General features: G+C 41.3%; 1 protein-coding gene across 5 annotated transcripts in view; it reads left to right on the plus strand.

Annotated features, from left to right (window-relative positions):
* FSTL4 (follistatin like 4) overlaps window positions 1-13136 on the plus strand; it is a 228022-nt gene that overhangs the window by 16604 nt on the left and 198282 nt on the right. For 4 of the 5 annotated variants that reach the window (XM_032125028.1, XM_032125030.1, XM_032125033.1 and 1 more), the window contains exon 3: window positions 173-206. The exons of the other annotated variant lie outside the window; for it this stretch is intronic. In XM_032125028.1, coding sequence (XP_031980919.1) covers window positions 173-206 — 34 coding nt within the window. The remainder of the gene's footprint in view (window positions 1-172; window positions 207-13136) is intronic. 5 annotated transcript variants of the gene reach the window in all.

The raw sequence follows: 13136 nt of genomic DNA on the forward strand, positions 1-13136 counted from the left end.
GTGGACAAACTGAAATGTGAGCTTGTAATTACTCCTCGGTTATTGTATTGAGCTTCAGAGATGCTTCCCTGGGTCAGTGGCTAATGTTTTTAGGGGGGTTTGGTCATCCTGCCTTTGAGCAATTCTTATATTTAATAAAAAAAACCACAAAAAATTCTCTTTTCCCTTATAGGACTCCAGAAGGTTTGAAGTTACAAGAAGAAAAGGTAGGAAAACCAGTTTTCTTTGTGTATGTGTTGGTGTTGAGTATTCTTGCAGTAACTTTTTAAAATGAGCATGAGTTCACACACTTGAAAGGTTGTGCTGCTGTGGGATTTCCAACAGTCTGTGCCTGGCGGTTGTCTGACAGTTCTTAGTGTTGCAAATTGTAGATTTTTTTTTCAATGAAAAGCTGCTCTTTTAGCACAGAATTGCATGATGGTGTTGGGTGTGCACCTCAAGGTTTGGGTGCTGGCAGGGCATCTAAATGGCTTTAAGCTGAAGGAAGATAATTTTGGTTAGATATTAGGAAGAAATTATTCCCTGTGAAGGCACTGGGGCCCTGGCACAGGCCGCCCAGAGAAGTTGTGGCTGTCCCATCTCTGGAAGTGTCCAAGGCAGGTTGGACGGGGCTTGGAGTAACCTGGGATTGTGGAAGGCATCCCTGCTCATGCCAGGGGTTGGAACTGGATGAATTTTAAGGTTCTTTCCAACTCAAACCATTCTGTGATAAACTCTGACCCTGGAGTGTTTAGGGAGAAAAAGATGCAGACAAGGCTTTCCATGCATCAGCACACCACAGATCCATCCAAAGGTGCATTGATGCTCCCAGCTCAGATCCAGCTCCTGGGAACTCTGCTGCCTCAGTAACTAATTGGCTGCTGCCAGGAGTGGCTCTTTGATGGCTCCTGGCAGCTGGGGGAGAATAGGCCATCAAAGAGGTCATTCTGGTTATCATTAATTTTGATTTTTTTCAGCAGATGTTTTCTGAATCAGACCATTGCTTTCCTCATCTGTCTTGGTAGAAGGTGAAGCGGGTGGCACTCTCCTGTTCAATGGATTAATGCATTCCCTGTTCCCTTCCAGTAGCTTCTTGAATTGCTTCAGGCATCCCGTATGTTGGGAAGAGGTTATAACTACAAACGTTTTACTGCATAAGCAAAAGAAGGTCAGGTCCAAGGGTAACTTGTCATTTGGGCAAATCTCCTTTTTTTTTATGGTTGTGTTTTTGTGGTTTTTTTTTTTCTTCTGTGAGGCCAAGGCAGCAGAGAAGCTTGAATGAATTAAAAATACATCTATTGCTAAAGGTGAAATCTCTTTAGATGTCCAGTGCACGTGTGTGTTTTATCAAACTTCTGCCAGTCTTCATGAAGAAATCCAGTTTTATTGTGTTTCCCTCAGTCTCAAACTGAGGAAGGCTTTTGGGTGGGTCAAGGCTGCTTTGAGATGCAGAAAAGCATCTTGGCATTGTGGATGGGGACACATTTCAGTCATGCTCTGGCTGTAGTTTGTGGTGCAGTTCATTATAGGCATGGAGACTGAATCCAGTCCCGTGGATGTACCTCTAGTCCTGTTTCAGATATGAGTTCTATTTCCAAAGTTTTCTTCCCAGAGAAAGTAACCAACACATATGAGAGCTTAAAGATAGCAATTTTTGAAATCAGGATTGAGTTTATAGATCATGTGGGTGCTTGGAGACTGTTCAGAGCAATAACTGTATTTGGTGATCAGTGCCTCAAGGCACCAAATTTCCAGGCTAAGTGAGGCTGATTTCTCATTGCTTTCAGAGGATGGGTAAGACTTAATTTTCATTTGGAGGGCTAAAACCATAATTTTTTTTCAAAAGTGAATTCAATATTATGGACTTCTGTTAGATGCTTCTTAGACCCATGGCTGGAGTGAAGGGGATGGCAACTGAGGGAGTTGAGGTGTATAGATAAATTTGGCTTGTGCCCAGCAAGGCAATAATATGTGAATTATCAAGTCTGTCTGAAGAACTGCAAACTCCTCAGAAGTCAAGAAAATGTTAACAAACATGGTAAATACCTCTTGATCACAAAAGCCTGTGGATTTGCAGAGCTACCTGGGGATTTTCAGCAATGTTTAAGTATCTTCCTCTCTGGAGTTATTCCTCAATAGTGCCTATAAAATAATTCAACTAAAGGCTCCTTCAGAAACCTCTTCAGTATTAAAATGTGCATGGAGCAGGTACCATTCCATGCCAGGAAAAAATAACGGGAGGGTCAGAATGTTTATTATGCACACAAAAGGATTTTTTATAAATTTTGTGATATGGTATGAGGTGACATTAAGATTGAGGCCTTTTTCCCCCTTAAAATGGTAATTTTTGTGGGTAATGGTTTTTACCTGAGGAAATGAGATGATTGGAAGAGATCGGGGGTTGGGGGCTTATCCTTGTTCTGTTCCCTTGGTGGAAATTTTCGCGTTCTCTTGAAAAGCTGAAAAACTAAAAAATATCTTATAGAAACACCCACAAAGGTGAGAGCTCAGCAGATTAACTCTGTATCTGCTCTTATAATCCCAGGCTCATGGATGATCCAAGGTGATTAAAAAAAGAGCTTTTGGTGAAAGGTGGGGCGATCCAGGTTTACACTTTTCAGAATTTTTCTTTATTTTGGGACAAAAGGTTTGAGTCCTTTAGATTTAAAGCAGACCCTTTTCTTTCAGAGGGAGCAAAGCCTTGATTTTTGTTGAGCATGAAAACACTTTTTTCCTATTTTACTTGTGGATGAGTGTCGTTAGACTGGGATGCTTTTGGTTTCCAAGGTGTCAGGACTACATATACTGGAGAAATTTTGAACCTGTTCCAAAGCCCATTACAGTCAATGAATGGTTTTCCTTTGACATCCATGGCATGAGATCAGCAGTAATTACATGATGTTTTAATTGCTGTGGTATGGAGGAGAGATGCTTCCCTGACTGCAGCTGGCAGCCACCTCTCAGTGATGTTTGGAGACTGATTTTCTTCTCAATTGAAATGAAAATGGCTGCAGAACTGTTTTGTTCCTGGGATCCCTAACTAGTGTGCAAATATTACCCTTTTTGACTAAAAATAATTTTTTAATCAAAAAAACCCTCAATCTAGGATTTGATTAGAAGCTGCAGGAATATTTTCCTAAATTCACTTGAAATTTGGCTCAGAGTTGGTCATACATATGACCCACTGTGTCATCCATCTGAATTATGCTCATTCAGTGGAAACCAGAATATTGGGTAGGGTGCCAATAGGGTAGGTTTTGTGTTGTGCTTTGAAAACAAACAAACTCCCAACCAGCCAGAAAACCTCAAAAAACACTCAAGAAACTTGAGCATGTGATAAACAAGCACAGGATTTGAATACCACCCCCTCTATATTGCTCTGTTGAACTAAGATCAGGGGGCAAGTTTGAGTAGGCAGACCTTTTTTCCACTAACTGAATATTTTCTCTTTTCCCATTTTTGTTATTTTTTCGTAATTTTTCCTACCATTAGTGCACAGGAAAGGGGAACTGAGCCAAAAGGTGAAGAACCTGCACAGTCCTATCAGCTGTCCAGGGCAGTGTAATACTGCAGGAGAGCAGACGGGGAAGAGCAAAACAGGAGTAGGGAGCTGAGAAAAGCAGCAGTTTGTGCAGATCATGTGGACACAGCAGGCATTTAGTGAAAAGGCTGAAGTGTCAGAATGGTTTGGGTTGGAAGGAACCTTAAAGCCCATCCCATTCCACCCCACCCCCATCATGGGCAGGGACACCTTCTGCTATCCCAGGTTACTCCAAGCCCCATCCAACCTGGCCTTGAATACTTCCAGGGATGGGCAGCCACAGCTTCTCTGGGCAACAAGTGCCACGGTCTCACCACTCTCACAGGGGAGAATTCCTTTCTAAAAATCTACATAATCTGAGGAGAAGACCCTGTGCAGCAAACTGGGAGACTGAAGGGTGTGTGTTAGATTGGAAGAAACACAGGGCCAAGCTTGTAGACAGCACCTGCAAACATTAGGCTGGACAGTGGCAGTGTTTAATTTTAAAGATTACACAGGGAAAAGTCACCAATGAGTGTACATGAATGTATAGTACTTACCTGTTGCTGTAAATTACACCATACAGCTTATATATGTAGAAGCCACATACATTTATGTCTATCGAATTCCCCATGTCTGGCAGAAGAGAGCCTCCAGTGGTTTCCCAATTATTTTAATGGCAAGAACACAGGAACTAATTCTGCAACTTCTGGAGCTGACAAATGTTCCCATTTCTGTTGGCACTGTGGGGCTGAAGGATGCTGAGTACTAGAACAAATTGTCTGCTGTGTAGAACTATGCCCAAGCATATGTATAGTCACATTAAGCGTAAAGAACCAGGTCTTCAGAAGATACAAACAAGCAAAGCTCTGCTGAATTAATGGACCACCTTTGCTTTTTATTAGCTGAGATTCTCGCCCAAGCACTTAAAACTTTTAATTTGTTTTTATGTTATTCACAATCATCTGTTCAACAAATTAGTGTCAAAAGATGCTTTTGAAACCATTCAGCCAAGAAATGTTCAAGCAAATTGCTTCTGCTCTGACCATATAATCTTATTAAATGAGATGCAACTCTAGATTTATTCAGACAGATGACATCACACTGCCATAAAGATACAAAGTTTAAGTATCTGGTTTGAATTAGAACTTATTTGAATTGACACTTCTCTGAAGTTTTCACAAGCTCTGTGTTGTGGATGTACTGTTTGTATTTGTATATATTTATTGCAGATACACAATCCTCATTGTTACACTGTGATTCCTAATCGCAATGAGGAACAATAGAACATTATAATACACCCTGAGCTTTCTCAAGTTGCCAGTGTTACTGAAAAATCTTTGCATCAATTAGCAGTGGTAGAGGATCTAGCCAACAGCTTAAGAAATATTTCATTATTCTCCACTTGACATCAGTTTTTATGTCGTACATGAAAAACTGACTCATGGTTATAAAATAATAATGCCCTTCAGAAATTCTGTTTACTTTGTCCTTTCTTTTTGCCCACTTCAAATTTTTGCCACTCCATGGAGGATGACAGGCACTCTAAAATTGGCGTAAATGATAAGTTGCTCTCCTCAAATCCTTCAGGAACACAAAGTGGTCAGCTGTAATTACTTTTGTAGTAAATCACCTATTAATTTCCCATTATGTTGGTTTTTTTCCTTATTACTGGAGTCCAAAAACTTTGTGTTTTTTTTCTTATGACTTGGTCACAACCTACCAAAAAATCAGTAGCCGTGCCTGTGTTGCTCTTTAGAAGCAACTGTACCCAAAGGATCTTGGTTGTCTGGCTATCTCAGTTACATCCAGATGATACAATATAAAAAGAAATATTTGTATGTATATGCTCTGTATAGTGTTGGATGTTCAGAAACACACTGGCTGTATTTCAGGACATTCCTCCAAAGTTTGAAGGACAGCTTTTACATTAAAAATACCTGTTTTGTTGAATCACAAGTTGGAATATTTTCCATGTTCTTTAGACTGGTTTTAACAGTTACTCAGTCTTTACTTTGAACAAAGTTTTTTGTCTCTGTCCATCTCAGATGCCTTATTTTCATAGAAAGTTTTATTATCTCTGGCTTTGCCATTGACTGACAACATATGCTTTGAAATCTGTTACCCAGGGAAGGACATTTGGGTCAAAATATTAATCTGATGTTTAGTGCCTGTGTTTCTAAGCTTGTGAAACCACAGTTTCTCAGCTTTTTTTATACTTCATCCCACTTGAACAGCCTAGCCCTAGTTGGGAAGGGGCAAAGTTGTTTGCTCCCACACATCTATCAGCAGTGGTGTTTAATTATAATTTGGCATATTTTGTGTTTTCAAGTGGCAAGAATTAAAAGAGGGAGTAAAACCATGTGGTGGGGGAAGAACCTCAAATAATCAACACATTAACCAGTAGGCACAGTAGTAAATTAAACAGGAATGTGAATGCTCCTGGGCAGTCTTAACATTGCTGTTGGTATTGCACATGTGTCTGGGATGAGGAGCAGAGAATTGGAGCTTAACCAGGGAGTTTCTGGACAGCTCCTGAACCAAACAGGGCTGGTCCTGGTGGTCACATTTGGCTGACAAATGACTGTTCATGGAGATGGATTCCTTCTGAAAATGTGAATGCAGCTGTGGTTTAGCCCAGCTTTGCCATAGCCATAGCAAACTCCTTGCATGCTCAGCTCTCTGACTGGTGGAAGCAGAGTGGTTTTGCAGAGTTAAGGTTCTTGTAAATAGATCCATCAGTTTCTGTAGTTAAGTACTTTGGGGCAGGAGGAGGAATGAATTCTCTTCATGGCAGAATGGGCATGACTGTTTAGTAAGTAAATATAATAGTGTGGCTTTGCTAGAGCAGCAGATTGATGGACCTGAAGGAGCTGAAGTGAAAACTTGAGTGGCTGTTCAGGAAGCTGTTTCCAGCAGTAGGTCGGATGAAGGAGCTTGTAGGCAAGCTTAGGAAGTGGACAGACTTCAGCTCCCAGTGTGGGAAGAGGGAGAAGATGGGGATGAACCAGAAACCTATGAGGCCTTGTGAGGACTTGGAGATACAAAATAACTTATATATGTATTCCATCCCACCATACATCATAAATAAGTATCCCCAGTGCAGAGTGCTGAAGTTGGATGTGCCTGAAGGCATCTCTTTTTCCATCTGAAATCAGAACAAACTGTGCTGATTTGGCAGCTGAAAAAACTGCTTGTGCTGTTGGCTTCCGTCATCCCTCGACTCCACAAGCTTCTCTACTTTTTCCATTGAAACCGGGCAGTCTTTTGGAAGATGCCACTTTGTCCTACAAACCTTGTTTTGGCTGCATCTTCAGCCCCCCCCAAAGCACTTTTCTCCAGCTGACGAGGAGCTGTAAAGCAGGACTGGTTTGCACTGGTCTTCTAAGGTAACCTGTCTTTAAGAATAAGAGAACATGTTTTCAGACAAATGGGCTTTTCTTAAGTATCATTAGCAGCAGCCAGGTTGAAATACAGTGAGACTCGAAGTCATGTTGGATTTGATGTTTTGGTTGTTTTCAGTGGTGCATTGTTCTTTCTATGAAATACTGCTTTTGTGTCCAGCCACATACCTCTGGTGAAATGCTATTGTTACAGAGAGCATTGCATGATGTGGAAGCCATTCTCATATGAAGCAGACATGTGATGCTTGCACATGATATCGAAAGGTGCAAATGCACTGTAACCCCAGAGCTATAACATAAACTCATTTGTAAGGGTTGAATAAAAAACTGGCAGCAGATGTTTCTGATAATGGCAGCAAACACTCTCCAACAAATCAGTTTATTTGGCATGTCGTAGATATTAGAAAAATGAGTAAACTTGGACTTTGAGACAAAAGACCCAAAGTCCAGGATTGCTTCTGGGTCCAGTCAGGGTTTTGAGTCATGATTTTTGAACATGCTACTGGCCTACTTAATATGTATAAGAGCATGGTGTATTTTCAATTTCAGACTTAATAGATTTCCACATGCCATTTTTTCCGTAACTGAGCTTTACTTTAAGGTAGAGCAATTAGGTTAATATTTTCAGAGCTTCAACTCACTGCTCAAATATGAGCTAAAAATAAGAGAGGAATAACCATCTTTGTGTTCTCTTAGTTCAGGTACTTACTCCCAGCTGGTCATGGCCTTGGCCTGTGGAAGATGCAGGTGTTGAGCCTGTTACTGGGTTAGCCCAGCTGGGGGTGGTGGTTTATGGCAGGGGAGGCTCTAAGGGGGCTGTGGTGGTCTCTCCTGGAGGTGACCAGGGCAGTGCCTGAGACCATCAGCGATCCTTCCAGTGCTTATCTGTGGGGCTATTATATTCTTCCACCACACCAGCTCTTGCCAAACCCTGTGGGATCATAGAACCCCAGAATGGTTTGGGTTGGAAGGGACTTTAAAAGTCATCTCATTACAGCCTCCTGCCGTGGGCAGGGACACCTTCCACTATCTCATGTTTGCTTCAAGCCATGTCCAAACTGGCCTTGAACACTTCCAGGGATGGGGCACCCACAGCTTCTATGGGCAACCTGGGTGCCAGGGCCTCACCACCGTCACAGGGAAGAATTTTTTCCTAGTAGGACATGAAGAATGAACCATTCAGGTGTTTGGTGCCATAGCCATGTCCCTGGCTGCTGCCATAGCAAGTACTCTGCTTAAATTAGTGGTTTTCAGGGGGCCCTGCTTTGCGCGTAAATGGTTCTTTTGGACTTTACATTTCTAAGCAAGATTTCATTTCAGTAATTAGCATGTGTGAGTATATTTTTTAATAAGAACTTAGGAGCCTGTGAAATGGTCCAGTTGTTCTTGGTGCTTGGGAAAGAAAAATCTGCTCTGTGAAAGGTAATGTAATTACTTCTCTAAAGGAGTTTTTATTATGCACCTAACTGCACATTTACTGTACTTGATAGACCCAAATAAAACCAAAACAGAATGAATAAGCCATTTTGGTCCATTGGGTAAATAAAAGAGCTAAAGCATTTATAAATATGTATTTAGTCAGCAGAGCTGATTGGCCACTCCACAACTGCTCCAGTGTCTCAGTAATCCAAGTTTAATAGCCTTCCATAAATATTTCCTTGTTTGTCATGAGGAAGGAATTATTTATCCATGCTATGCTGCTTGCTTGTGCTTGATGAGATCTTTTGAAGAATACTAGACAAGTTTGTTGTTTTACATATAACATAATGGGCACTGTGTATTTATGAAGTAGCGTGAGAGTAATCCTCGTATTTTGTACCTGTCTCCTCCTCATTATTATGCTTGCCTCTCTCTCATAGGTGGTATGTCTTTTTGTCATTCTTTTTTGTTCTCTTTCAGTTTTAGTGAGGTTAAGATGTGCCTTCTTTCTGCTGAACTTCTGAGTTCTGTTTGATAAAGTGTCTCCAACAATGTGACAGTCATTAGGGCTGAATATCAGCCCAGATGCTTTTTCTAATTGAGGGTAAAACTATTTGACTCATTTTGTATATCATGAAACTCATCTGGTCACATGTTTTACCAGGATGAAACTAGCATATGTGAAAAGTGATTCTGGACCTATAGACTTCAAACCTGATTCCTTCCAAAGGCATAGGTTGGATTTTGGCTTTTAAATTTGTTCAGCACAGGGGACCAGCTCTGTTGAGGTTATCAAGGTATCTGTTCCTGGGGTTTGTGTACACAATAGTTGTTGCAAAAGCTGAAATCTATCTTGCGCAGCCAGCAGATAATAGCATCAAATTATGCTCTAGCTTGGAAAATAAAAAATACAAGAAAAAAGTGTTGTGTTTTCCATCTGAAGATTTGGAAATTTTTCAAAATGTCACTTCTTACAAGATTTCAATTTAGTTTCTCATTGCAACTGCAAAGTAGGTGACAGTGGCATGCAGTACCCCTGCTTCTAGTTGTTTTGCTTTTCCCATTGAAATTCTGATGTGAATTGCCTATAATAAGATCTTTTTCCTTTACTTTTCATATCTGAGTGCTTTAAAGAATAACTTTTCTCTCAGTTATTGAAGTTAGGTTTTTTTATTATCCTGGTTTTTATTCCATAGAATTATTTCTCCTTTACCCCTACTTGTTTTTCAAAAATTATTAGTTTTCCCTAAGTTATATAATAGTCATATTTAGCTTTGAACTCCTATTGCCCATTAAATGCAGAAGTTCATCAGCTGCTTTTAACAGAATCAACATTGTGGCAACCTGTATTCCCTGGGAAATAGGATCAGTGAAGCCAGAAATTGGAAGCAGCCCTATGCAGCTTCTCTGCTGTTATCAACGTGTCCAACTCTGTTGGCACCCATGGCAGTGAGGGATGATCCATTGCCAGAGACATTTTTATGGGAAAACACCAGTTTGTGAAAAGAGAGGGTGGCTGTGCTTTGAGCAGTGTCCCAGCCTGTGAGGTGCCTGTGTATGCACCCCAAGATGCTGATAGGACTTCCCTGGTGTGCAGAAGTTGGGATCCAGGCGACATCTGAACACTGTGCAACGATGAAATAACTGTGTGACCCACAGAAAATTCTGATAAATAAAGAAGTACAGTCTCCTAACTGTGTCATAATACTTTAAGCAGTGACACTCATCAGCAGACAGGATGAGCCTGAGTGGGTCTGTCAGAGAGTGGCTCATGGTCTCACTGCTCAGGTTGACTGGGCTAGTGTGCCTGTTCCCGATGCTGATTTTGGAATGAGCAGCTGGAGTCTTAGGAAAGTTGGAGAGAAGTACAGGTTTTTACATGCTTGTAAAACCAAGTTGGGTTTTGCTGTCACAATGGTGAACTGGCCAGCCAGGGCTGCAGTGTGTGTGCTGGATATAGGACTGTAACAGCTTCCAGTGGGCTGGGGGTCTCAAAACCAGTAAGGAGCAACTCCTTACTGTAAGGCAGAGGATTCATAGCCTTTACCAGTACAATAATTTATCCTGAAAGCCCTGACTGCTCCTCAGTACTACAAGGTGTCCTCATTAAAGCTAAGTCTTCACATAAAGGTAGCAGTAAAGGAGCAGAGACAGCAGAAAGCTTCTCTTTTCCTTTTGGGTGTGTAATAAATGCTTCCTGCATGGGGAAGTTTGCATTTGGATGACACCTCTGAATATATTCCAAGCAGGCTCTATTAGAGACAGTGCTAAGTGATCATTTTTGGTGAGTCACAGAGTTCGTGTTATCGCTGGATCATCCTAACGTGTCCTGGGAAGCATGGAGGTGCTGGTGAAGTAATTGGGCCCTGAGTGAACTTCAAAAAAATTTCTGTTTGAGACAATGCTGAGAATGACTCTTTCACCCTTTTAATGTTCACCCAATATAAATAACATCACCAGAACGAGTCCTGCCTGATCTGTTTGTCAGTGTCTTGGGGTGACTTTGTGATTGCATTGCAATTCCTTCTTCAAAGGAAGTGTGTTCATCAGGCCTTGCTTATCACATCTGAGCTGTGTTCCCTCTGATTAGATGGTCCCATCATCATTCAGACATCTTTAACTGAGCACCCTCTAATATTCTAAAACAGAAATAATAATTGCAGCCGTCTGTCTTTCCTTTCACCCCTCTGCCTTTCCAGCAGGCAGAAGCGCTAATGTGATTATTTCTCAGGATGCTGTTTGTTCACTGGAGGGTGAGAGGCTGGTCTTGTTGGGAGAATGGCACTGCTGGCCTCGCTGAACGCCTCTGCACAAACACGGCTTTCTCTCTGTTTGGGAAACCTGGGGGATTACTTTCAGTTTCAAATGTCACACCAATTAATATTTGGAATTACATAACTGAAATACATTTTATTGTACTCATTTAAGAACAGGAACATGATGAAAATCGTTAGAAGTATCCAACTTATTTTCCTTTGCATTGAGGAGGTAATTTTGACTCAGTCCTCTACCGGTGGAGTTTCCATTTCACTCTCCTGATTTTGTAGCAATAATTTTCAGGCCTTCCTTAAACCGAGCCTGTTGTTCGTTCTTTCAGTCTATTCCCAGGGGACAAGAGGATTTCTGTCAAAACAGCAGAACAATTCCTTTCAGGAAGCTAACTGGAAGCAGGGAGGAGCAGGGAGGGGGCGCGTGGCTCGGTGCGCGCGTGCCCCCGTTGCTGATGTGCTGATCAGCACACGGCTGGTGTGAGCAAGGCTCTCCAGAGAGAGTCAGCTCCAGCGGGAGAGCCATTAATATCCAGCCGTTCTTTCAGTGGGAGCTAAGCATAGTGCACTTATTTAATTTAGACATTAAATCTCTTTCTTAGCACAAACAAACACTCCTTTGCTGGCTTAAAATTCTCCTCAGCAGCTGTGCAGATAGAGCTTTTGTCTGCAAGTCTGCTCTTTTGGGAAGGGCTCAGAGGGGGAGGTGATCACAGAAATATAGAGTTGTTAAGGTTGGAAAAAGCCTCTAGGATTGTCAAATCCAAGCAGTAACCTGGCACTGCCATGTTCCTGGGAGCTCTCCCAAGCCATGTGCTGACCCGTGCTGGCTGGTCACTGCTGGGGTGAGGGGTCTTTGTGTCTTTGATGGCTCCAAGGGCTTTAGATCATTAAGTAGTTACAGGTGGTTCGTCAGAACTGCTCTATTGAGTTTTCAATTGAAATAAACGGGCAAACTACATGTTTTTAGCTCACTTGAAAAATCCTATCTCCAATGTGTAAACGGGCACCCTCTAGCATTATTTACAGGTAAAGTCTATTTGAGCAATAATGAGATGAGCTAATAATTATGAAAACTGGGATTTGTGGTGATTTAAATACAGCAAAGTTGGGGTTTTGGGGTTTTTTTGACTTCTGGTAAGGAGTGAGTTCAGATTTTGCCTCTTCATGAACAGAGATGAAGTTAAGCATTGTCTAGATCTGCAGTGAAGCAAATTCCTCACTATTTGATGCTACACATGCTGCAGCAAAAATAAATGTTATTTCCCACAAATACCACCTATGTTAGTATTTCTTTTTAATTACTGGAAAGATTGCTGGTACTACCCCTGGTTTCCTACAGGCAATGCTGTTTGACAAAAAGAAGATCTGAGGTTTCCAGGAACGTATGCGTGAGCTACAGGCAAAGTTTTCTAAAGCCAAAGGGTTGGGTTTTGTTTAATAAGACTCATTTAGTCCCTGAGAGAACACACAAACTTTCTTTTTTAAGGTCAGATAAAAATCTATTTTCTGTGCTGGTTATTTATCAGGCACTAGAATATGAAGGTCATGGTTTGTAGGAAGTATCTTTTACTAGGCCAACTGAGAGAAAAGGAAATCTGGGAAACTGTTGAGCACAGGAACTATTTGTCAGGTCTAGAATGTTAATGGCAACTGTCAGATGGTGAATGCACTCCCTTTATACTCAAACAGAATTTGCTGTTTTTAAAGTTAGTGTAAATACAGTCTTTTTACACAGTCTATCAGAATCTAATGATGTGTGTTTGCCAGCTATTAGGACAAAAATGGCTTTCAGGTCTACTGTTCTTATCTCCTTTGTCTTTTTTTTGGCGGGTTTGTTTTTTTGGGTTTTTTTCTTGGTTTTTTGGTTTTGTACTTTTTTTTGTCTTTTCTTTTTGAAGGAAAAAATTAAAGCTAACTTTGGAAAGTGTTTCCTGTGATGCCAGCTGACTGTAGGACTTGGATAAGAGTGTGATTTGGCAGCAAAGGCTTTGGGGATACACTGTAATGGGAGGAGGGAATGACAGTGGAGTCTGAGATGGGCAT

Source organism: Corvus moneduloides, chromosome 15 (assembly GCF_009650955.1).
Source record: "Corvus moneduloides isolate bCorMon1 chromosome 15, bCorMon1.pri, whole genome shotgun sequence".
Classification (NCBI taxonomy): Eukaryota; Metazoa; Chordata; class Aves; order Passeriformes; family Corvidae; genus Corvus; species Corvus moneduloides.